At 41.5% G+C, this 25,981-nt stretch overlaps 1 protein-coding gene across 2 annotated transcripts in view; it reads left to right on the top strand.

Moving 5' to 3' along the window:
* Nucleotides 1–25,981, top strand: part of BRINP2 (BMP/retinoic acid inducible neural specific 2) — a 485,004-nt gene that overhangs the window by 237,249 nt on the left and 221,774 nt on the right. For both annotated transcript variants that reach the window (XM_077453187.1, XM_077453188.1), the window contains exon 4: nucleotides 3,700–3,881. In XM_077453187.1, the coding sequence (XP_077309313.1) occupies nucleotides 3,700–3,881 (182 nt within the window). The remainder of the gene's footprint in view (nucleotides 1–3,699; nucleotides 3,882–25,981) is intronic.

Genomic DNA, 25,981 nt, shown 5'->3' with positions numbered 1-25,981 from the left:
ACGCAGGTGATAAAATACATTTACTTAAAGCTGTATTTAACCCAAAACCAAAGAGGGAAGTGCTAGATGGTCTATTAGATTTTGATACACTAACTAAATTGAAGCCAAACTCCAGCTGATACTTTATAATCAGTTAGAGCAAACAATTTTTTGTTTCATTTTGGGAGACAGGTTTTATATAAATAAGCTGATCACTGTAGGCACCCCTATCAGTGTTAAATGGTTTAAATGGTTAAAAGGTCCTCTCTGTAACAGATACATTCTGCTGGAGAGTTTGTAGAAGAAAGAAAGCCTAAAAAAAGAAATTGAATGAAACCATTACAAAAAATGGTAAGCTGCAATATAATAAATGTTTGGGTTTAATACCACTTTACGATTTTAGTGTCACTACATAAATTGTATTTAACACAAAAAAATTGAATTCAAAACAGTTTTATCTATATTTTCCTTATGCATTACGGTAGAAAACATCAGAAAAAAAAAATAAAAATTAAAAAAAAAATTATTAGGCGCAATTCATACAGCTAACACAACAAGATAACACACCAAAATTACAGTCACAAGTTAAAATAAAATAAAAAATACCCTTGTGTTATAGCTTTGTAGATTTAGCCTTTTCTATATTTTTTTCTACCTGTGTAGCATGTGACATTTTCAGTATACTTAGGAATGTTATATTTCGCTGCAAGCATAGATCTCTTTAATCCTCTAGCACCAGCTGCAGGCTCCTGGCAGTTGTGGACCAGTCCATGCGTGACATTCTAGGCTTCAAAAAGGGGGAGGAAGCCACTCACCATTAAAATGCTTTTCACTCCTGCATGGATATTATTCATACGACTTGTATGTTCCATGCAGTAGTGAAACGCATTAAGAAGGCTATATCGGTTGAATTAGTCCGTTTAACATTTTTTTCAGTAAACATTCATAGTGGCTTCACTAAACTGAAATGTTTAGTGCCTATTCAGGTTTTCCATTACCTAATTACAGCCTATTGAAAAAAAAAAAAAAAATCAGTTTATTACAGACCTCAATAAGTTAGACTAACATTTAAAAACAGCTGACAGACTAATCCCAGTGACTCCCCCCTAAGCAGACAGCTCAATTTTGAAGTATTAATCAGACAAGTCAAGCTGATACTGCTGTGCTGTCTACTTACAGTGCCTTGAAAAAGTATTCATACCCCTGTTACCCCCTGTTTCACCTCCTCCATGTTTTTATCCCATTAGGATATACCTTGTACTTATATACTTAAAGTGTTACAAAACCCACAGACAGTGGCAGCCCACTCATTAGGGGTGCTGCCCCCCTAATCCATGCAGGGCGCTGGACTCCATTGGATTTCAGTTTTTTTTTTGACCACTTACAGACCACCCGCGTTGTTTTATGACGCTACTTTGAAGAGGAATATCATTGTTATGGCAGCAGTTAGCTATCATAACCCCAGTATCCTCTTCTTCAGGGGATGGTCCGCTTCAAGATAAAAGTGGTTTCTGTGGTGGATTCGCATTTTTTTTCTTTAGGGTGTTAGAACCCCTAAACATTATATATATATTTTTTCAAAGTAATTTTCTAGCAAAAAAACTGTTTTTCACCAGATCTCAGAAAGAGGCTCCAAATGCCTCCAAAAAGGGTGGGCTGCGCCCTGAGCCCACCCAATTCCTCTGGGGTAAATCTTACCCCAAAATATTGTATATGTGATTGGTTTCATGTTTAGCTCTATAATTAGATATATTAATCCATTAAAAGGAAATCATTTTTGCTAATGTTTATTCATTTTTAAGGTTTGCATGTTTTTAAACTGCTTTTTACTATGTATACAGTTTTTGATTTACAAACAAACATGTAATACATGACAAATGATTCCCTAAACACTATGGGATAGCTACAGTGCCTTGAAAAAGTATTTATACGCCTTGAAATTTTCCACATTTTATCATATTGCAACAAAAAAAGGTAAATGTATTGTATTGGGACTTTATGTGATAGACCAACACAAAGTGACACATAATTGTGAAGTGGAAGAAAAATGATAAATGGTTTTCAACATTTTTTTACAAATGTTGAAAACAGGATAGTATAGCTGTATCCAAAAAGAAACAACAGAGTTAAGCAACCTTATGCCCAGAGATTGAAAAAAAGATGAAATAGGATAGAAGGTAACTTTGATGCCTCCAATCAGATGCTTATGAAATCTGCTATTATAGGAGGAAGATTTGGTAAAGTTGGTCGGTGAATACATGGTATGGAGAAGTTCAACAGCTAATGCTACCAAAGGTCCAAAATGACTCCCGTTTGCCATTTTTAAGTGCAAACATAAATTCAAATTGAGCTTGCGAATTTTAACTTATGCAGGAAGAGAGTAGGGTCTGGAGGATCTTTTTTGGTTCCACACCGCTGCTACCATCACCTTGACAGTGATTAAACAGTGTACGATAATGTGCGCAACGTGCGCATGTGCCCAAAAAAATCGTAGAATTCAAATGGATGTCTCAGGGGAAGGGAAGGTTATTGAAAGCTTTACACCTCATTGTTGGTGAAGATCGTGTTATGTTAAACCTGTGGTTGCTGGAGAGGATCTGGTGTAAGGCTGGATTCACACCTATGTATTTTTAGTGCTTTTTGCATTTTTCAGATTTGCACTACAGAATGTGTTCCATAGGAAACAATGTTAAATGGACTGTAGTGCAATTCTGCAAAATGCAAAAAAGCACTAAAACTGCATAGGTGTGAATCCAGCCTAAAGCCTGATGAATTATAGATCTAGTTAGTGGTTAGAGTGAAAGCAGGAGGGCACTGGGTGTGGTGAAGATGCCTCAAGGAGAATATTTTGTGAACACTTTATTTTGGATGAGCCATTGGACTTTATGTGTATTTAACACAGAATATATTGCACAAACTTTGCACGAGACACTTTATGCATTTGAATTATGAGATTTGGACACCGATGGATGAATTTTATTGCACAATATGAACTTTATTGCATCGTATACATTGGATGGCAGAGGGCACTTTTAATAAGTTTTATTTCTAGTTATTTATAACCTTGCATATTGAGTATTATTTATTGATTGTATCAATTATGCATTCAAGTGCCTATTTTTTAGTTATAGTGCTGTCACGTTATTTGTAAGATTTTAAATATAGCCACATATGCCTGGCTAGGTGTCAAAAAAGGTACAAGCTACTTTGGTGCCTTTGTCACATGTAGAGCAGCCCATGCACCCTAATATAGGAGGTGTGTTACTGACCAGATCGACAAGTGAATTCAAAGAAAAAAAGCACAAAAAAGAAAACAAATGCCATATTTAATGATAGGTAAGCTGCAATTTTTTTAATTTTGCTTTTAATACTACTTTAACTATCCATCAGAGAGCTCCAAAGCTGAAGCCCAGATTCTCAACAAAAACATATCCTGAATCCCATCTACAGTAGCACTTGCTGTACAACGAAAGAATATAAAAAATGTCATTATTATTTAAACTGACACAGCATTGAAAATTGACCTGGCCATAAAGGGCTGAAAATATATTAAATATAGATTAGTTGCCCATAGCCACCAATTATATTTCTGTTGAGATTTTTTTTTCCCGTTCAGGCTGGAAAGTTGTAAGTGCATTGCCGCAAGACTGTATGTTATAAAAAAAGTATTTTTTTTCAAAGGTAATTGTCTCTGATTCTTACATCCTTCTGTATTTTCAGGTGAAGAGTCCCTCACCATGTTTGTGGATAAGGGAAGACTGAAGCGAGACGCGGGAGTACGAGGGAACAACTCGGCCCCCACACTGGACACTCTGCACCAGCTGGCAGCTTCATATTTCATGGACCGAGAGAGCGCTCTAAGGCAGCTGCACCACATTCAGATCACCACGGGAGCCATTAAGGTACACAGAGCAGGGGTTAATGAAGCAATAGCCTCCGTAAGTCTGTTAGATAGCAGTGATTAACACCTCGGCCGCAGAGAGGAACTGTGTGTTTCAGCACACAGTTTCATTAGGAAATGTTTTGTGGGACAGCCGCAATATTCCCAGGATGCAACAAGGCAAGGATTTACAGGACCGAATCAAACGGGCCTGTCAATGGGAAGCTGTTTGATCTGTTTGCTCTGCAAGGGGTTTCACGGTAGGAAAATTGCCTTGTGGTTGATTATCTGAAGGAAGTTCATTAGCCTAGCAATCCCTTGATGGTATTTTTAGATAGAATCAGGAAGTTAATGTAATGGAATGCAATATTCTTCAGATGTGATGATTATAAAAGTGTTGCTTTCTTAGAATTCTTTCAGGTGCACATCCCTGCCTCGTAGGCTTAGCAAAGTAGTTTTGTTGCCTGGGGCATGAGGACAGATGAAACAGGGCTTTTCATAGGAGCTGCATTTGTAACAATGCAGTGATGGTAGCTCTAAATCATATCTTACTGATCTGCCTACTAGGAACTGGCAGTGGGAATAAAATTGCACTCCTATATTGTGCTATATGGGGAGCAAGAAAACAGCATTTTCTATGTAGCACATTTTAAACCAAACAGTACACAGGTGAAACACATCTATAGGAACTAACACATGTATAAGAACTCTATATGAGTAGTGATCACATCCTCTTCATCTACTCAACCCTACTGTTCCATATGGCTGCATAGCGTACATTGGATGATAACACTTCAAAGCTCTCATTTATCCAGGTCTTATACTCGTTCTGTAATATTGAAGGCGTTTTAATGCCTTCTTCAGTTCTAATGAGTCAAATGATCTTCCCTCACAAATGATCACACCTCCCTGCATGTTCTTGTTCAATCAACATCTGCCCTGAGACCTTTTTTTGACATCAAGGTGATTTGATTAAGATGACTGGTTTACTCCATTGGCTTTAAATGCTGACATATGTTCCCAACACTCAATCAATCATAATGGAAACCACATGGATGAGTGTCAAAGCGTTGTCACCATTACAAAACATTCAGTGAATGTGACTACTAATATCTTCAGTTCTTACTTCAGAGCTAACAGTTCTGAAAACTTCATACCACTGTCTCAATCACTGTCTGATTTTTGGTCTTCTGCTGATGAGCATTAACTTTTATACATCCATCTTGCATTCTATCTACCTTTAACTATCATCTAATGGATTAGGCACTCCCAACGAAAGTCTCATTGCATAACAAAGCTTATTCATGGTACTCACTTATCCAGAGCTTCTGATTATAACTTCTTTAACTCGCTAATTCAAAGAAATGGTTTTATGACTTTAAAGGCATTCATAATTGATCTAGTAGGCATTTGGTATATCATTGAAGGCATTTGGTATTTCATTGCCTAGAGTCATTCTTTAAACTTAAATTATGTATCTACTTGAGACCCCTCACCAAAGTAACATTGAGTGCTTCCCCTAAATATTCTTCAATGGGGCTTTAGAATTTTAGTTTTGTTTATAAATGGAAAAGTTACAGACAGTGTGGTTGATTTACTAAAACTGGACAGTGCAAAACCTTGTGCAGCTGTGCATAGGTAGCCAAACTGCTTCTAACTGCAGCTTGTTCAATTAAGCTCTGTCAAAAAAAACCGGAAGCTGATTTATTTCTATGCAGAGCTGCACCAGATTTTGCACTCTGCAGTTTTAGTAGATCAACCCCAATGTCTGAAATAGGACACAATACAACTAAATACTGTAGTAATTTAGTAGCAGAGCAACAAAGATGAAAACATTGACAAACAGTAATATCTTAAGCAGCACATAGAAATCAATACAGTAAGTTAACTTTGAAATTTAGCCAACCATGAGGTCAACGGATCTCTCTCAAGCAAAGTAATTATCACGTCTTAGTGCTACGAGTTTTTCATGCGTACAATTTGTTCTAAGCAACTTTAAAAGCTCCTGAGGGATTGGGGGCAATATGTTGCTTCCAGTGTCTTATAATAACTAGTCTGGCCACCAGTAGGGTGTGAGTAGCTACAGCCCGTAAGTGCACAGGGAAGGCCTCTATGCTTAGGTTTAGTATGGCTAGTGCAGGGGATGGAGGGATCAAGGACCCAATAATTTCAGACAGTATTTGGAAAATTTTCCTCCAGAAGCTAGTGAGGTGCTTGAAATGCCATGCTACATGCAATAAGATGCCCGTAGAATCACATTTCTGATAACATAATGGTGATTGAGGGGTGAAATGTAGCTAACTTATAAGGAGCTAGGCATCAACATAAAGTAATTTTGTGAGTCAGTTCCCTATAAGATGCGCTATGGATGGAGGTTAGAGCTGTTTAGAATTTTAACCTGTAGTAGTGCATGTTGAAGAGAACTGATAATGAAACAAAAACCAAATGTACAATTTGTATTTAACTTGTAGGCTCACTGTAGCTGATCTTTTCCCCATGACTGATTTACCATGCCTTGTTGTACACTGTGTGTCTATGTGAATGTGACCATATTGGTAGAGAAGCAGAGCCTTGCTTTCCAATGTCATAGCTGCCCCTTCATGACTGGTACTCTAGTGACTGTCATCAGAAGCTACATAATAGGTTCAAGAAGCACAGATCCACAGAATAAATGAAACAGATGCAGGTAGGGTGCTTGTGCTGAAGGTCCTCAGGTACAACTTCCTCTTCAGCAAGCATCTCTGTAGTGATATTAAAAAATCACTAGACTCAAAACTAGCAGTCAGGGGCAGCAATGCCTTGAATTGAAGTGCACAGATTTTTCACGAGGATCTAAAGGAAAAAGATACAATAGCAGGGTACTGCTTATTCAAAAGTATTATTTCTAGATACTCCCTAATAGGGATGAGCTTCGTGTTCGAGTCGAACGTACGTTCGACTCGAACATTGGCCGTTCGTGCGTTCGGCGAATTCCGAACGTTTTGGCCGTTCGCGTCAAAATTCGAGTGACGCGCGCGCGGACCACAATGCACTGCGTTGGCGCAGTGCATTGCTGTCCGATGATTGGCCAAGCATGCACTGTGACCCCACATGCTTGGCCAATCGCAGCGCCGGCAGCGAGGAGAGCCATGATTGGCCACAGGCATCCTGCCTGTGGCCAATCATAGCTCAGACTGTGTAGTGCACGCCCCACACTATATAAGGCCGCCTTTAAGGCGGCCTCCTGTAGTGTGTTACTTTGCATCTGAAGCAGTGGGTGTTCTGTGTACCTTCAACACAGTACACACCAATCGTTTTTGGCTGATTTCCTATCTTGCTGCTGTGTAGTGGTTGTTGTCTGTGCCCTGACTGCAGTATACACCACTATATTCACCTCACCTATATAGCTAGTGATCTAGCTTTAACCACTTAACAACTGCCCATTGCCGATTAACGGCTTCAGGGCGGTTGTTTAACTCAGAGAGGCCGTTAATTAACGGCCTCCCAGAATTCTGCTCTCGCGTGCCCCGAGGTGTGCGCACTCGAGAGCATCCGTGACCGCCGGGTCCATAGGACCCGGCGCATCACGGTAAACGGCCGCTCATAGCGGCCGTTTACCACGTGATTGCTCCGTCAAATGACGGAGTGATCACTTGGAAACAAACCGGCGTCATGTTATGATGCCTGTTCCTCCCTCCCCTTTCTGTACCGATCGGTACAGCGGAGGGGAAAGAGATCGGTGTCAGCAGCGATGTGGGCTGCATCTGCAGTGCCCACATCGCTGCTCACCGAATTTAACCCCTCAATTCCCTGCCAATACTCTGCAATACCAGTGCATACTCTGCAGTACCCTGCCATTACTCTGCAGTACCCCACCATTACTCTGCAGTACCCCGCCATTACTCTGCAGTGCAGTACCCCGCCATTACTCTGCAGTGCAGTACCCTGCCATTACTCTGCAGTACCCCGCCATTACTCTGCAGTACCCCGCCATTACTCTGCAGTGCAGTACCCCGCCATTACTCTGCAGTACCCCACCATTACTCTGCAGTGCAGTACCCCGCCATTACTCTGCAGTGCAGTACCCTGCCATTACTCTGCAGTACCCCGCCATTACTCTGCAGTACCCCGCCATTACTCTGCAGTGCAGTACCCCGCCATTACTCTGCAGTGCAGTACCCTGCCATTACTCTGCAGGACCCCGCCATTACTCTGCAGTACCCCGCCATTACTCTGCAGTGCAGTACCCCGCCATTACTCTGCAGTGCAGTACCCCGCCATTACTCTGCAGTGCAGTACCCTGCCATTACTCTGCAGTACCCCGCCATTACTCTGCAGTACCCCGCCATTACTCTGCAGTGCAGTACCCCGCCATTACTCTGCAGTGCAGTACCCCGCCATTACTCTGCAGTGCAGTACCCCGCCATTACTCTGCAGTGCAGTACCCTGCCATTACTCTGCAGTGCAGTACCCTGCCATTACTCTGCAGTGCAGTACCCTGCCATTACTCTGCAGTACCCTGCCATTACTCTTCAGTACCCCCATTACTCTGCAGTAACCCCCATTACTCTGCAGTACCCCCCAATACTCTGCAGTACCCTGCCATTACTCTGCAGTACCCCGCCATTACTCTGCAGTAACCCCCATTACTCTGCAGTACCCCCCAATACTCTGCAGTACCCCCCATTACTCTGCAGTACCCCCCAATACTCTGCAGTACCCTGCCATTACTCTGCAGTACCCCGCCATTACTCTGCAGTACCCCCCAATACTCTGCAGTACCCGCAATTACTCTGCAGTACCCCCAATACTCTGCAGTACCCTGCTATTACTCTGTAGTACCCCGCCAATACCCCGCCAATACTCTGTAATACCCTGCCATAAATTGCCATACCCAGCCATACTCAGAGATACCCAGCCATACTCGGTGATACCCTGAAGTACCCAGCCATAGACGCCCCCCACCCCTCACCGCCCTCTGGTGCTTCTACCAACTCGCCAGTACGATCAAAGCCAGAATCTTTTTTTTAATTTTTTATTTCAGGCTTCCCAGCCTAGAGGTGAGATGTGGGGTCATATTGACCCCCCAGATTTCACTGTAAAGAGGACCTGTCATCCCATATTCCTATTACAAGGGATGTTTACATTTCTTGTAATAGGAATAAAAGTGATCAAAAATATATTTTTGGGAAAAAAAATGTCAAACTAAAATAAAGTAAAATGAACAATAAAAAAATAAAATAAAAATTAAAGCGCCCATGTCCCCATGTGCTCGCATGTGCCACACATGTGAGGTATCGCCGAGAATGTTAGAGCGAGAGCAATAATTCTAGTCCTAGACCTCCTCTGCAACTCAAAACATGTAACCAGTAAAAAAATATTTAAAGCGTCGCCTATGGGGATTTTTTAAGTAGCGACGTTTGGCGCCATTCCACGGGCATGTGCAATTTTGAAGAGTGACATGTTTGATATCTATTTACTCAGCATAACTTCATCTTTCACTTTATGCAAACATTGGGCTAACAAGTGGTTAATAATAGAGCTTGCAGTCAGTAGTGTTAGGAGATAGTGCGTGCTGTCTGCGTGCTCTGTACCCAGTACATACCGCTATAATATAGGGCAGGCCCCTACTTTCAAACATCCAACTTACAAACATCTCCTACTTGCAAACGCAAGGAGACAGCAGCAAGTGAGATGAAAAAAGATGGACGACAAAACAAAATTATACAGGGGTGATAACCCTTCCCTATGTTTTCCAAAAAGCTTAAAGATATTTTTTTTGACTGGAGCTACACTTTAAAAATGTACCGGTTGAAAATGACAAACAGATTCAACTTAACACAACAAACCTACACAGTCCCTGTCTTGTTTGCACCGCCTGTATACTGCTGTTCTGAGTATATAGGGCCTGGGGGCCACACGCATTTCCTTTTTTTAATATGGGTACGGGGTTCCCCTTAATATGTGTACAAGACCCAAATAGGCTGGTAATGGGCAGGGAGGGCTACCCATGCCATTTTTCTGAATGATTTTCAACCATATTGCAGGAACCAGATATAACATTAAAACCGCAAGCAGTTTTAAATGGTGTTATTTCCGTTTAATGTCATTTTGTGCAGGGACTGTTCTAAACACGGGAAACACGTGGCACCTCACAGGCATACTACAGACACCCCCCAGGCACCATATTTAAAGGAATATTTCACTTTTTTTTTCACTTTAATCGTCATTAAAATCACTGCTCCCGCCAAAACGGTAGTTTTTAAAACTTTTTTTTGCAGTGACCCATGTCCCCTGAGGCAGGAGGCAGGTCACCAAACCCTTTTTAGCACACTATCTTGCATATTAGCCGTTAAAATTAGCACTTTCCAATTCGAACGTTCGAGTCCCATAGACTTCAATGGGGTTCTAACGTTCGTACCGAACGCGGGGGTCGTTCGCAAGTTCTGGTGCGAACCGAACCGGGGGGTGTTCGGCTCATCCCTACTCCCTAACAAAATCTTCACTGTTTAAGTTAAAGTCCCCTTGAAAGGCTGATACTTTTTTTAAATTGATGTTTTACTTTCAGTTAATTGATAGCATATTGAATGCTGACTTAGCAATCTTGAAAAATATAATGGTAAGCTCTCCCCACCATATTCCTTGGCTCTCCCCCATAACTCTAACATTTGCTAAGCTGGTTGATGGTGTCACATTCCACTGGATTAACATCCTTAAGGTGGTTGTAAAGCCTCAAGGTTTTTCACTATGCATTCTATGGACTAAGGTGAAAAATCATCTGCACTGCAGCTCCCCCCCCCCCCCCAGACCCCCCACCCCCTTTTTCTTACCCGAGCCCGATCCGATCCTTCAATGTGCATGAGCCACTGCCTCTCTCCTCATTGGACAGATGATAGCAGGAGCCATTGGCTCCCACTGCTGTCAATCAAATCATGTGACACATGAATGGGGGCAGGGCCAAGTCCCACTGTCTGTGTTAATGGACACAGTATCGGGGCTCGTGAGCGAGCTGGCACCGTTGCCCCCATGGAAATCGGCTTGAAGCGGCAGCGGGGGACCCCAGCAGAAGATGATCAGGGCTGTTCTGTGCAAAATGATTGTATAGCATAGGTAAGTATAGGCATATTTGTTATTTTTATAAAAAAAAAAAAAGGTTTACAAACACTTTAATTCAGAATAAACAAGTAAATGAAAACTCCAGCTACAAAGGTCTTAAGCAGGCCATACATGATTAGAATCATGACTGGTTCAGCAGGGATTCGAATCGTGTATGGGCAGGCTGAATGTACCAAGTTGATTAGTCAATCAACTTGGGTACCACCAGCATGCCGGGTTTCACCTGCGATTATAGCTAGCAGCTTCTATAGTTGCTAGCAATAATCACTGTCTTCTCCTGGTGGGGACAGTTTCCCCCGCTCTCCTCTGCCCCCCTGGAGAAGACAATGGCCAGGCAGGAGGGATTAACACATCAACACTGACTGTGTTGATGGGGGAATCAAGTGAATTTCTTTCCTGCAACCCGTGGTTGCAGGAAAGAAATTTGCTCAGTGTATGGGCAGCCTTATTCTTGCATTATCAGTAAGGGTGTGGACATTATTGCAGGGACTTTTTACGACAGAGATTCTTTTGCGTAAAGAGTTAGTATTTAAGTAGAAGCTGCATAGAGAACATCTTTTCTTTTCTCTATACAAAAACAGGTCATTTGTCATGGACATCAGAGTAGGGATGGAGTGAGCTAGACATGCGGTACATTCTGTTTCCTTTCTAATCTGTTTCTGCCCAGTGACTGTGGGTAAAGCAAACACACAATCATCTCTGTACAAAGCTTTTCCTGTTCTTCTTCTTTCCATTTCTCATAGTCCAAGACTAGATCGGCAGAGAAATGGGGGGGTGGTAAGTCTGCAGTCTTCATAAGCTCTTAGTCGACAAACATAGCAAGTAGACTCACTCATTGCAACAAGTTCTTCATCCTAAAATATTAAGTTTTTTCTGCTGAGCACCACGCCAGACTGATGGGCTTAGTCAACAATGTCAATAATAGATATGTATTTTTGTTTAGATTTGTGCAAGATGATTTCCTTTGGGTCTTTTAAGTATGAAAAAGTAAATGGGGCAGAAGTGCCGATGCATTGTGAGGGGAAGGGGTTAATGGAGCAGTATATCAGCAAAGGGAAAAGCTGCTGCAGCGACATTATTAATGCAACATTGGCCCCGTTAATGAACTTGCCACTCGTTAAAAAGCAGCCAGTTCCCTTCTGTTCTGAAAATGAGCTGGTTCAGATTTTTTTATCCTATTTTGTTGTTCTGATTTGGCAGTTTCTTTGTTTCAACAAATTGTCACACAACCTTCCCGTTACCTGATGGGCGGTTTATTGTAGAGTCTTTCCAGGCATTGTAGGCTCCTTGTAGACTAATGACTGGGATCTAGGTGGTATACACAAGGGTGTCGTATTACCACCAGCAACCTATCAATCCTCACAACAGATGTTGGAGCGTGCTAATGATGGAACCACCTGCCTTGTGATTGCTCAGACAGTTCCAGGATTTTGTGACAAAGTGATTTCAACGGCAAATTCAGTTCTGTACTCTAGTATTCCCAGAACCTAGAGCTTTCCATTCACCCTTATAATGTATATTGTATAGAGGGGTGGTATACATCAATTACTTTCATGTAAGTCTAGAGTCTAACAAAGTTCTTTCATCAACAACCCTGAAAACAGTAGAGTATAAAAAATAGTATTTCATTTTTATAACCAGTGCAAAAAAAAAATAGATTCTTTTATAGTCGCCAGTTACTGGTGTGTCCTTTGATGCAGTACTTCCAATATCCACTTTCTCTGAGTAGGAGAAACAGACTTAGCCCTTGTACACACGATCGGAGATTCCAACAACCAAATCCATCAGATTTTGTCCGACGGATTGTGTCCGAAACTGTTGTATACACACGGTCGGACGAAGTTGTCGGAAAATCCGATCGTTCAGAACGTGATGTCGTTATTTTGTTACGACGGGACCACGTTCACGTTAGTAGCCAATAGCTTTGATGTAGGAATTTGATCTGAGCATGCGTGGCACTTTGTCCGATCGGAATTCTCTACACATGATCGGAGTATTTCCGATCGGATCATTTTGGCGGAAAATATTTCCAGCAAGTTGGAAAATTTGGTCCGATGGATATTCCGACGGAAACAGTCCGATGCATACCCCACACAGTCGGAATATCTGACAAAACGCTCCGATCGGACACATTCCGTCGGAATCTCCGATCGTGTGTACAAGGGCTTAAAGTGATACACAGAGATGAAAAAATCATCCTACATAAGTTGTACCAGACTATTTGCAATCTTCTATTCTCTACATTAATTCAAAGTGATGAATTATAAAGCTTGTCTGAGCATTCAAACAAAAAGGGGGTGGAGAGAAGTTACACTCTGCAGAGCTCAGTGAGGAGAGCTCTTAGCCCTTGTACACACGGTCGGACATTCCGACAACAAAATCCGTCGGATTTTGTCTGACGGATTTTGTCCGAAACTTGTGTTGCATACACATGGTTGGACAAAGTTGTCGGAAAATCCGATCGTACGTAACGTGATGACGTTATTTCGTTAGGATGGGACTACGTTCAGGCTAGTAGCCAATAGCTTTGGTCTAGGAATTTGATCTGAGCATGCGTGGCACTTTGTCCGATCGGAATTCTCTACACACAATCGGACAAAATCCGATCAGTTCATGTTGTCAGAAAGTTTTATAGCCCAGCTCTAAAACTTTGTCCATCTGATATTCCGACAGAAACAGTCCGATGGAGCCCACACACAGTCAGATTATCCGACAACACGGTCCGATCGGACACTTTCCGTCGGAATGTCCGACCGTGTGTACAAGGGCTAAGAGCTGATTGGAAGGAAGAGACACACCCTCCTCTACACAACACACAGGAACAGAGCTGAGGCTGTCAATATGCTAGAGGTCCCCCTCCGTCACCATTTTTCTCTTGGTGTCAGGAAAACGTGTTAGAAGTGGTTCATGCTGATAGCAGAGGAATGAAGCAGCAGACAAAAGTGACACTTTGGCTCTCAATTGAGACAATTATACACTATAGATGGATATGCTTTGTTCATATTTCATGGCTGAGGTTTGCAACCACTTTAATACAAGTAAGTAGAGCTGCACAATTAATCATTAAAAAATCGTGATCTCAATTCAACCCCCCTCACAATCTTAACCTGGCATTTCCAGGATTCTATGTAACAAGTGCAGAGCCATTCTCTGCTCAGAGTTGTCAAAATATCAATGTCGAACTTGGACAAACTGAATCCCTGAGGATGATGCAATTTAATTTTGTGCGCAGAGAGTGCAGAGCAGCTATACAAAGGAAAGGGGGCTTGAGACTCCAAAGACAGAGTAGAAAAAAGAGGACAGAGCATAAGCAAAAGAAAGAAGGAGAGAGAGAGAGGAGCCAACAGAAAGAGAAGGAAAGGAAGGGCAAAGCGGATATATGGACTCGGGATTGTCAGATGGGTCAGTCACAGGTGTCCAATACTAGCTGGAGGAAGTGAGGGGAAGCCCTTTTGGAGCCAATGATCCCGAATCTTTAAAAGGTAAAAAAAAAACAGCCAACACATTTGAGGGCAAAAAAACAACAACTTTCCCATCATCAAGGCTTAAAAGTGCAATAAGGACATGAACTGACTCAAAGAAAACTACAATCAAATGGATAGATCTATATTTTATCCAGTGCAAACATTCCTTTTGGATTGGAATTATAACATTGTGACAATGTAGTCAGCAGCAGGTAAGGCCTAAGTTTTCCGAAAAAGATAAATGAAAAAATTAGCACAAGGGACGTTGCTTAACTTCAGGGAGATGTGCCTCTTGTGTTGCTGTGTTCTCCTTTTCACAGAGATCTTCCTTTCTCCTTAGTCACTTTTCCGTGGGTGCGTTTTCTCTGTCTATAGTTAGCCTTATTCTCTTGTGAAAAATTTTCAGCCTGTTATCTTGTCAACTCAGAGATGGCCTAACAGATATCCCTAAAATTATTTTTCACTGGTAAAGACATGTTTATTTTTGTGCAGGTAATGGGCTATTTTGATAGTTTGCAGCTAGATAAAACTAGCTCGTTATATCAGCACATCGGTGTTAGTACTCACAAAATGGCAGGCAAAATGACAGTTTTATTTTGTTGCGTGTGTCTGGTGCCGCTCTGCAACCGACAGCATTACTTAATAAACAGTGAAAATTGCTAGCTGAAAACAACCCATTCATTAAAATAAGGACAGTATAAACTCGCAGCTCATATTGTGTACAAGATAAATCAATGTCTTCTTGTTTGGCACCATGTTAGCCGTAATGAATAAATTCACCAAACTCTCAATATTAATGTTCGGCACAATTTATTGTGTCTGCTGTCCAGGGTGTTAATTGCCTCTGTGAAGGGATGTTGCATGGCAATAAATGTCCTGTGCCATCCTCTCCACTGCTGCAATCCACCCTCTTTTCAATTCAAACTAAGCTGTCTCATCCCCACCATCTGATGTCCATGTATTTCATTGGTGAAGTTGCGGTCAGAGACATATAGGCTACATTTAGAACTGGAATCAAAATGCTTTCCTAAAGTCAGCAGAAGGATGGGCAGAGTGGGTACTTTACAGACACAGATGAGATAGTTAAAGGGCTTGGAACAATGCCAGGGCAAGGGCACGCAGTGCCCTGGGTGAAGATGGCAAACTGCGTCCCCGTCTCTTCCTTTGCCTGCATAAATACTCTACCCCCTTCCCAAACCCCCCTTCTAGTACATATACCATTCCTCTCCAAATCCCTCCAGCAGAAATCCTCCCCCCTTTTAGCACAATATCTCCCATTCCCACCTTATAGTAAAAATCCTCTCTTCCCCATAAATCATATCTGCATCACAAATTCTCCCCCAATCCCTTCTTCTAGCACACATTCTCTTATTCCCCACCATGAGCACAAGTTCCCCTCCAATCCTCCCTCCCAGCACAGATCCTCCTTTCGCCACAACATCCCCCCCTTCTAGCAAACACCCCCTCCCCAACTTAAATCCCCCTAAACCTTCCTTTTAGCACAGATGCTTACATTTTATCCCACTCCCCCAATCCACCTCTCCACTACCTCCCCCCCCCCTTTTTAAATACAATTGTTTTTGCCTTCAAATCCTGCCCTAGCACAAATCGTCTCAATTCCTTCAAGTGTTTATTCTCCTCCCTAGCACAAAATCATCCTCCCCTCACAAACCCTCCTTCCTAGAAAACATTCACCCCCCCCAAACCCCCCCCCCCAACTTAAATCCCCCAAAACATTCCTTCTGGCACAAATGCTTACATTTTAAATTTTCCCCAATCCCCTTCTCCCAATTTTTTTTTTTAAATACAATCCCTCTCAGCATAAATTCTCCACTCCCTCCAGCACAAATTATTTTATTCACCACCAAATCCCCTTACCCAGCACATACCTCAGGGCCAATAAATTCTCTTCCTCCAAATCCCCTTACCCAGCCCACATCTTCTTATCCACCACCAAATCCTCACTACCTCAGAGCCAGCAAATGTCCTCCCTTCCCATCTCCTCTTGGTCTTCTGTCATAAGACACATCAGAGCAGAGGAGAAGCCTAGGGGAAGCTATCCTTGGCTCTGACATTAACTGTTATTATAGTATGCAGCCAGAGGGAAGGCATGCTAGCTGCTGCAGTGTCAGTTATGGTTATGGGTGGGGGGACCCAGGGGCATGCCACAGGAGGTGCAGCGAAATGCCCTGGTGGTTAGGTGCTAGTGACTGTCAACATTGCAGCAGCACACTAGCAACCCCTCTCTCTGCCACTCTAGCACACTTGGTTTAGGGCGCGTGCCCCCTATCCCCCTCTATGATATGGCCCTGGCTTGAAGGACCTCAGCCATAGCAAAAATATTATGTATTATTCCTAGAGAAGAGATGATTGAGGGGGTTATGATCACCTTTTATACATATCGGGGGTCCTTATAATAAACTTGGTGCAAAGTTCTTGACTTCAAAGTCATAGAGTATGACAAGTAGCCATTCTTTGTGCGGTGAAAAGAAATTGAACTTCCAATTACAAAAAGGTTTGATTACAGTAAAAGCTGAAGCTGACTTCCACAGGAGAATATTGCAAGCCTACTGTCTCTGACCATCTTCTTCTTCTTCACAGCCTTTGACCATTTCATGTAGCATTACAAGCACTAAATGTTATGTAGGGCCTTCTGGTAAAGCCATGACCCACACACACAAGGTCCCCTATACCAAGTAAGTTGACCATCACTGCCATAGATTGTTGATCCATGGAGTACAAATTGCCTAAAGTGATCAGAAAGGATTTTTTCTCTAGTGAAGCAAATTGGACAATGCTTTATATCCTATGGATCTGCTGTAGGCTTAGGGTTCTAATGATAAAGGTTATTGATGTATTAATTTTTCTCATTTGCTTAAACTTGAGTGACATGCCTTTTTTCAACCTGACGACTATGTGATGTCTCTCCTCTGAACCATTTAGGCGTCCAACACTTTATATCCCATTATACCCAGTTGATATTAAAATTGTTATACATTTACCATATAAATTGCCATATATAGCTCAAATTTTCTTTTTTCCCTTTGCATCAAAATATGTACCTTTCAGCTAAAATGCTCCAAGCCCCTCATTTGTAGCTTATATGTTCCCTGTACACTTCATTAAAATAGGTGTTGTATAGCTTGTGCAATACTCATTCATCTATTTCTCATCTATTGTGCTTACACTGATTTTTTTTCTGGGGATTTTTCGTATTATTAGTTAAACTAACATTCTCCTATTCAGGGCGATTTGGACATTTATAGCATAATTCGGATGCAATGAAAGCCCAAGCGGAATTTCATTTTAGAAGAGGTTAAGGAAAAACAACGTACATAATACATCTGTGCATGTTTCTAGGTTATTTCAACGCATTCTGTTATTCTAATTGTCCAGCATTTACAATATATTATACAGTGCTACCCCATTAGTTAAAGTTGCATGGGAATTTAAAACAGGGCTGAAGTGGAGCCAGATTGCTTCACAAATAATTACGGAATGGATTGATGTGAAGTGGAACTAGATTGCTTTACAAATAATTACCTACAATTTAGACTAGGTTTGGTCATTTGCAAGTCTGCTTTTAAAGGAAACAAATGGTAAGTAAGTGAAATGTGAAGGCTGCCATTGTTGGCTTCCTTTGCAAAAAAAATGTTATTTTCCTGGTTGTCTCTGGTCTTATGACACTCACTTGAAGAAAAAGAGGTTGAGAGCAGCTCTGGAGGAATTCACAACCATCTCATACACATCTCAAGTTTACCAATCTACACAAGCTCTTGGAAAGTACTGAAGCTATTGCATCATCATGATAACAGAAGAAACCCAATAATGGTGACTTCCATGCTATCTCACTACAGTTTCCTACAATATTCCAAAATTCCAAAATTAGTGCTGTTTTAAAGCTTAACTCAATGTTTATTAAATCCTTTAAATAGTATGTTCCAAACATACTATTTAAAGGGACAATAAACGTGGAGTTAGGCTGTAAGGAAACATCATGAAAAGCCATTGTTAACTAGTAAAAAGTACATTTGATGGAGAAAGCAATTCATACAGGAATATAGACAGGGCCAGCATTAGGTGTGGGGGTAGGAAATTGCCCAAGGCCCCTTTTCCACAGCAGTGCATTAGGTTGCAATGTCAATCGTATGTACCTACTTCTCCACTGAGACCTGCATGGCCCCAGTGGCTTCTTTTGAAAATATGGGGGAACATTTGATTTCTGCTTATGACCCCCATTTTGTAAAAAACTGGCCCTCAATACGGATACACCACTTTTGGTTATCATAGTTTCATCTGGGCTCCCCATGAATAACAGCAGGCTCAAGTACAAGAGGAAAGTCTTCAAAATTGGGGCACAGCTATCAGTTTAGTACTCCGTATGCCTGAATACAAGTTTGGCCATTTGTAAAATACAGGATCTAGCATGTTGTATGCTCATCAAACCATTTAAAGCAGGCTGTCTATAATATTTAAAGGGTAACCTTCTGACTTTCTGTGTAGGACAAAAGGAGATCTAGGGTTTGCAGAAGTTTCTATCACTATTTAGAACATTTTATGAAACCCAGGCAAAACTATTTTACTTAGATCTATAGGACACTCTGGGTCTGAGGTCTAGAAGACTTGCTGCACATAGTGGTTTCACCTCCTGACTTCACTACAGCACATATTAGTGACATGGAGGTCAGCCAGAGGAACCACAAAACACGTTCATTTTGTCACAGACTTCAGCAGGCAATTTCTCTAGATCAAAGCGGTGTTTGGCAGGGCAAGTGTCAGAAGTGGTAAATATCTACAGTCTTCTATACAGGGCTGGTTTTTGTTTGGACTTTGAGATTATGAACAGTGATAGTTGATAGTGTTATTGAACCAATGGACACATAGATAGCCATATGACAGCACTTAGTTATTTAAAGCTAAATGCAAGGCAGACCGTTAAACACACAGATTAAATATATAAGCAAGCTGTTTTACCTGCCTAATGACATGTATTTCTGTCCACCCAGTCGTGCAATTTCCACAGCACAGCCCTGCCTGGCACAGCAGAAGTTCAGTAACCTGCAACAAGTAATCAGATATTATTTTTCATTAAGCGTGTACTCAAGATAATGGATTTGTGGTTTCTCTGCTGCAGTTATCTAACACATACAAGTCTTGTCCTTGTATGTAGAAAAAAACTGCAGCTTGATGAATTCACCTTAATGTTGATATACTCTTTCCTATTAGCACATTATTTTATAGTACATGAGCAGCTCAACTGATTGACTTCTTGAGTTGCTTCTCCCTGTCCAACGCTTAGCTTTGCTTTACGGTTGCCTGCAAAAGGCAGGTAGAATGTCCAATGTAGGTTCTTACACTGCTTTATTAGTGAGTACAAAGCTGTGCTATTTTTGTTTTGTTTTATGGAGCCCAGCTGTACGGTAACACATAGACAGGACGCTTTCTCATCTAGAAGAATGGATAAGAAGACATCTGCCTATCCTCTGTAATGCCAGGACTTACCACTGCTTCTTCTTTGACTCGCCCACTGAAATGAAGCAGCACACACAAGTTAACAAGTCAGAAAACTTCCGTGAGCCTTAATGAGCACTACTGACTGCTGAGTGCATTCATTATTATCCCTTAAGCTAGCCATTAATGTATCCTTGTGCAGGCATTGTACATGGCTTCCGTTGGGATGAGGACATTTTACGGCCTCCCTGCGAATAGGTTCTGGAGTAAAAAAGATCCAAAACCAAGTCTCTTGTAAGTGCACTCTATTACAGTATCTCACAAAAGTGAGTACACCCCTCTCATTTTTGTAAATATTTTATTATATCTTTTCATGTGACAACACTGAAGAAATTACACTTTGCTACAATTTAAAGCAGTGAGTGTACAGCTTGTATAACAGTGTAAATTTGCTGTCCCCTCAAAATAACTCAACATTAATGTCTAAACCGCTGGAAACAAAAGTGAGTACACCCCTAAGTGAAAATGTCCAAACTGGGCCCAAAGTGTCAATATTTTGTGTGACCATCATTAATTTCCAAGATTTGCCTTAACCCTCTTGGGCATGGAGTTCACCAGAGCTGCACAGGTTGCCACTGGAGTCATCTTCCACTCCTCCATGATGACATCATGGAGCTGGTGGATGTTAGAGACCTTGCGCTCCTCCCCCTTCCATTTGACGATGTCCCACAAATGCTCAATATGGTTTAGGTCTGGAGACATGCTTGGTCAGTCCATCACCTTTACCCTCAGCTTCTGTAGAAAGGCATTGGTCATCTTATAGGTGTGTTTGGGGTCACTATCACGTTGGAATACTGTCCTGCGGCCCAGTCTCTGAAAGGAGGGGATCATGCTCTGCTTAATGTCACAGTACATGTTGGCATTCATGGATCCCTCAATGAATTGTAGCTCCCCAGTGCTGGCAGCACTAATGCAGCCCCAGACCATGACACTCCCACCATGTAATCCATGTCCATGGCTTTAATTTGCATCATCTTTAGAAGAGCTTCCTTCTGGGATGACAGCCATGCAGACCAATTTGATGCAGTGTGCGGCATATGGTCTGATCACTGTCAGGCTGACCCCCCCCCCCCCACCCCTACAACCTCTGGATATGATGCCGAGCATGCACACTCAACTTCTTTCTTCGACCATGGCGAGGCCTGCAGCTTGAGGTTTCAGGGTCTTGGCAATCTTCTTATAGCCTAGGTCATCTTTAAGTAGAGCAACAATTCATTTTTTCAGATCCTCAGAGAGTTCTTTACCATGAGGTGCCATGTTGAACTTCCAGTGACCTGTATGAAAGCGTGAGAGCGATAACACCAAATTTAACACACCTGCTCCCCATTCACACCTGAGAACTTGTAACACTAACGAGTCACATGACACCAGGCAGGGACAATTTCTAATTGGGCCCAATTTAGACATTTTCACTTTTCACAGGGGTGTACTCACTTTTGTTGCCAGCGGTTTAAATATTAATGGCTGTGTTGAGTTATTTTGAGGGGACAGCAAATTTACACTGTTATACGATCTGTACCTTTCATTGCAGCAGTGTAATTTCTTCAGTTTTGTCAAATGAAAAGATATAATAAAATATTTACAAAAATGTAAGGGGTGTACTCACTTTTGTGAGATACTGTATTTCTAGTTAAAAGTAACAAGAGCTTTTCACGGTTGGATAAAGAACTTTGTGCAATTATTCACTTCAGTGGTTGCTGGGTATCTAGAAGGCTAGATAACATGGTTATCACACATGGTGCTTTGGACAATTTGATTAATGTGCCTTCTTACCTCATGTAAAGATCATGCCGAGAGACATAGGGATATAATTATCACATTCCAGATTTGCATATGCCATTTTAGCAGCACTAATTGCGTTACTTTGTAGTACCATGGACAGCTCCAGCAGTCACTGTCCTTGATGTATTATATATGCATTGTATAGCTGCTCCATATACTTTTATAAGAACAAAGTGAAAAGGCAACAAGATGAGAGTACAAAAAGAGACGCTTGAACACACATCAAATATGAAGTGGAAAAAGCACAGTCAATGCACCTTGCCTTTGTTGAATGCATTTACTATTGAACTTAAACTAGCACCGGATGTGTCCATTATATGCAGACTAGCTCTTAAAGGTTCTAATATCTTCATATCGTGAATAGAAGAAAAGACTGAATTGGGCTGCAATAAGCTATTCATTTTATAGGAATCTTCTCATTTCCAGTGGGAGAAAATACATATCCCAGGATGCTCTGCCACGTATGGCACAGTAGGACTTGTCATTGTTATTTTAGCCCTGGATAGGCAAAGTTTACCTTAACTGGGATCAGAGAACAGGTGTGCAGTTTTTGGATTGTTACCATAAGTAGGGTTCCAGCTTTTTGAATGTTTAGATTATTAAAGCAGTTACATTTGTAGAAAAACAATGGCAGGTTGACTTTGAGGTCTGACAACAATGGCCACTGACTTGGTCCACTGACACTGATCACCTTTAAATGGAGAAACCAAATTTCAGTCACTCCCATAGTAAAAATGTCCATGGAACACCATGCTTCCTATGTGTGGAAATATCGAAGTCATTGCATTTAAGTCTGCTGCATGTATTGGGACTTGCCATGCTGGGAACATGCACTGGGTTACACATTATTCCTCAAGGTCACAACCATCATATACAGACTGATGAGGGAAGATAAATGCACTAGACTTGGACAGGCCTGCTAGCTCCAGACAACAGAGGTATGAAGTCGGTGAATATTTTGTTGCGTCTTGTGCACATTTGGTTTAGGCTGGATAGACAGAGCATAGAAAACAAAAGCCGCGTACACACGGGCGGACTGTATGGCCAACTTAGCCCATCCGACAATCCGACGGACAGTCCATCCTACTTTCGAATGAACGGACTTGACCACACACGGATGCACAAACAGTCCGTCGAAAGTTTGCACGATGACGTGTACAGCACGTACGACGGGACTAGAAATAGGAAGTCCAATACACAGCAATGCAACCTTTCGCCGTGTAAATCCTTTCTGAGCATGCGCCATACATAGTCCGTTGAACTAGCCTACTCACGAGCGGATTGTCCGCTGAAACCAAAGTATGACGGACAATATTACGGAAATTCCGAAATACTTAGTCCGCCAGACTGCACGCTGAAAAAGTCCGCTGAAGCCCACACACGAGCGGACTGTCCGCTGAAATGTGTTTCGACTGACTAAGTTGGCCAGACAGTCCGCCCGTGTGTACGCGGCTATAGAAGAGTGACATCAGAAAAAAAAGTGGTCCATTGATCTTTCTTTTTTTTTCTTTCTTTCTTTCTTTCTTTCTTTTTCTTTCTTTCTTTCTTTCTTTCTTTCTTTCTTTCTTTCTTTCTTTCTTTCTTTCTTTCTTTCTTTCTTTCTTTCTTTCTTTCTCTCTCTCTTTCTTTCTTTCTTTCTTTCTTTCTTTCTTTCTTTCTTTCTCTCTCTGAGACTAGATCTATGTTTGTCCCAAGCAATAGAAACATAGAAGAGGCATAGCAGAAAAAAAACACCAAGTGGCCCATTGAATGTGCCCAATTATTTATTTTTCTTGTTTTTTAACTTTTTGTTTGAGCATATATCTATGTTTGTCCCAAGTGATAGAAAGCTAGAAGAGTAACAGAAAAAAAAGACCAAGTCATCCATCGGGTAGCGTGCCTTTTGCAATATTTAGCTCCATATGCTGCAGCAGTTGAGGTTTCCATCCTTGCATTTGTGACGCTGTTGTAATAATGTCGATTTCGAGAAGCAGCTGATGTCAGATTACCTACTGAGAACCTTGGGCCTTCTGCCAATGTTTCTGTCCCTGTTCCTGTTAAGCAAGAATTGTATGTTTTGCTCCTTAGCTACCAATGGGGCTCAAACTGAATTAAAAAATGACATTTGGAGATTGGAAGCATAAATCTGATTGGTTGCCTTTGGGTAATACATACAGTACATTGCTTATTTAAGTTGTGTTCATAAAATAGACTGCTGCACGTCAAAGCAGCGGTCAACCTGGTTTCAGTTTCTCTTCTTTTCCCATGGTAGGAGCAGCTCTTATAATGCTAACTGCATGGATTTGTTGTACTTTCAAATTATGTTTTACGTTCATCTGTTTGTGTAGGAATGTAATCCTTCTTCTAATCCTTTACAATGTCCATATGTTGATTATTGTTTGTTTTTTCTATATACTTGTCTATCATTTCTTTAGAGAGTGTATCCCGTATGTAAAGACACCATCCCTAGGTCATCTCAGTTTCCCAATCTCCTTGTTGTTATAAATACCCTCTTCCTTAGAACATCCGCCGCCTACGCACAGTGGACAAGGCTGTCAGGAGAATAAGAATTGAGGAGAATGCAGACGATCAGCTGAGGCAGAATGAGATCTTACTGAACATAAGGAAATGCTGATGTTACATGCAGCAACTAATCAGCCTCTGCCTTTCTGTAGGTAACAGTCCCAACAGGCTTATGCAGTAAATCCAAACATAGAGCAGTAATGATGGGCAAAGTCCACTAACCCATCAAACGCAGATCAAATCTTTTTTTTAGTGTAGCAATCTTAAAGCTGAATTCCAGGCAGATATAAAAAAAAAAAAATACACAAATTAAAGCAGCTCTGTATTCATTATTATATCATTGAAAGTATGTTTTTTTCTTTGCAAGCAGTGTTAGTTCTCACATATGACCCGGTATCAGTTTTTTGAGGTCTACTGTAACAGCAGAGCTTTGACTTGGAAAGATAAAAGAAGTACAAGGAACCAGCCAACTGTGCTGCAGTGCAGAGAGGAGAGAGCAGAAAGATGAGCTCATCAGTGTGCTGTCAATCCTTGCACCATCCAATCACAGGTTAGGGGAAGGGCAAAACCTGTAAGAGAGACAATACAAATCATTTGACAAATAATAATACGTTGATAAGTTCATTATGATTATGATTTTAATATAATATTCTATTTTTTATTCATTTTTTGGTGGGGGGGGGGGGGGGGGGGTTTGGGGCCATGGTTTTGGTATTTATACTATATGAATATAAGTATACATTCAGCAAGTCTACATAATTTTGCAGAATGGTTCTGGAGGTCATTGTATGTGTTAAAGCGGAGTTCCAGGCTTTTTATGTTTATTAAAAGTCAGCAGCTACAAAAAGTGTATGCTGACTTTTAATAAACAAACACGTACCTGTTCCATGGCCCAGCGATGCGGCCGAATGGAGGGTCGCTCCTCTCCCCCTCCTCTCCGCCACCGCCTCCATTGGCACTCTGGGCACCCGGCCATGAAGCCGAAAGCTGCGCTTCCAGAGTGGACAGGCAATCTCCTGGGACCTGTCACGTGTCCCAGGAGAACGCCTAGAAGGAGGGCCACCTAAGGTGAAAGGACGAGTCGCCTGGGTGGTCCCTGGGTGGAAGGAGGAAGTGGGAGAGGAAGTCCCCCTCCTAACAAAGCCCCCACTCCCCCCCCCCATGACATGCAAAATGTGGCATATAAGGGGGCGAGGAGTGCTTAAAGCTGAAGTTCCATTTTTGGGTGGAACTCCACTTTAAAGTGTAACTAAAGGCAAACACTTTTTTTTTACCTTTTGGATGGTTTAACCACTTGCGCTCCAGAAGATTTACCCCTCCTTCATGACCAGGCCATTTTTTACGACATGGCACTGCGTTATTTTAACTGACAATTGCGTGGCCGTGCGGCGCTATACCCAAATAAAGTGTATGTCATTTTTTCCCCACAAATGGAGCTTTCTTTTGGTGGTATTTGATCACCTCTGCGGCTTTTATTTTTTGAGCTATAAACAAAAAAGACTGACAATTTTGAAAAACAAACAAACAATATTTTCTACTTTCTGCTATAGAACATATCCAGTAAAAAGAAATTAATAAAATCTAATTTCTTCATCATTTTAGGCCAATATGTATTCTGCTCATAGTGTTGGTAAAAAAAAGGTAAAAAAAATAAAAATAAAACTATATTGATTGGTTTGTGCAAAAGTTATAGCATCTGCTCCCACGCTATCACTATGAATAGGTGAATATATATATATATATATATATATATATATATATATATATA

The sequence above is a fragment of the Lithobates pipiens genome, unplaced genomic scaffold (assembly GCF_037356315.1).
Source record: "Lithobates pipiens isolate NorthernLeopardFrog02 unplaced genomic scaffold, aLitPip1_a1.2 Scaffold_23, whole genome shotgun sequence".
Lineage (NCBI taxonomy): Eukaryota > Metazoa > Chordata > Amphibia > Anura > Ranidae > Lithobates > Lithobates pipiens.
The sequence above is the reverse complement of the archived record's forward strand: the minus strand, read 5'-3'. Positions and strand labels throughout refer to the sequence as shown.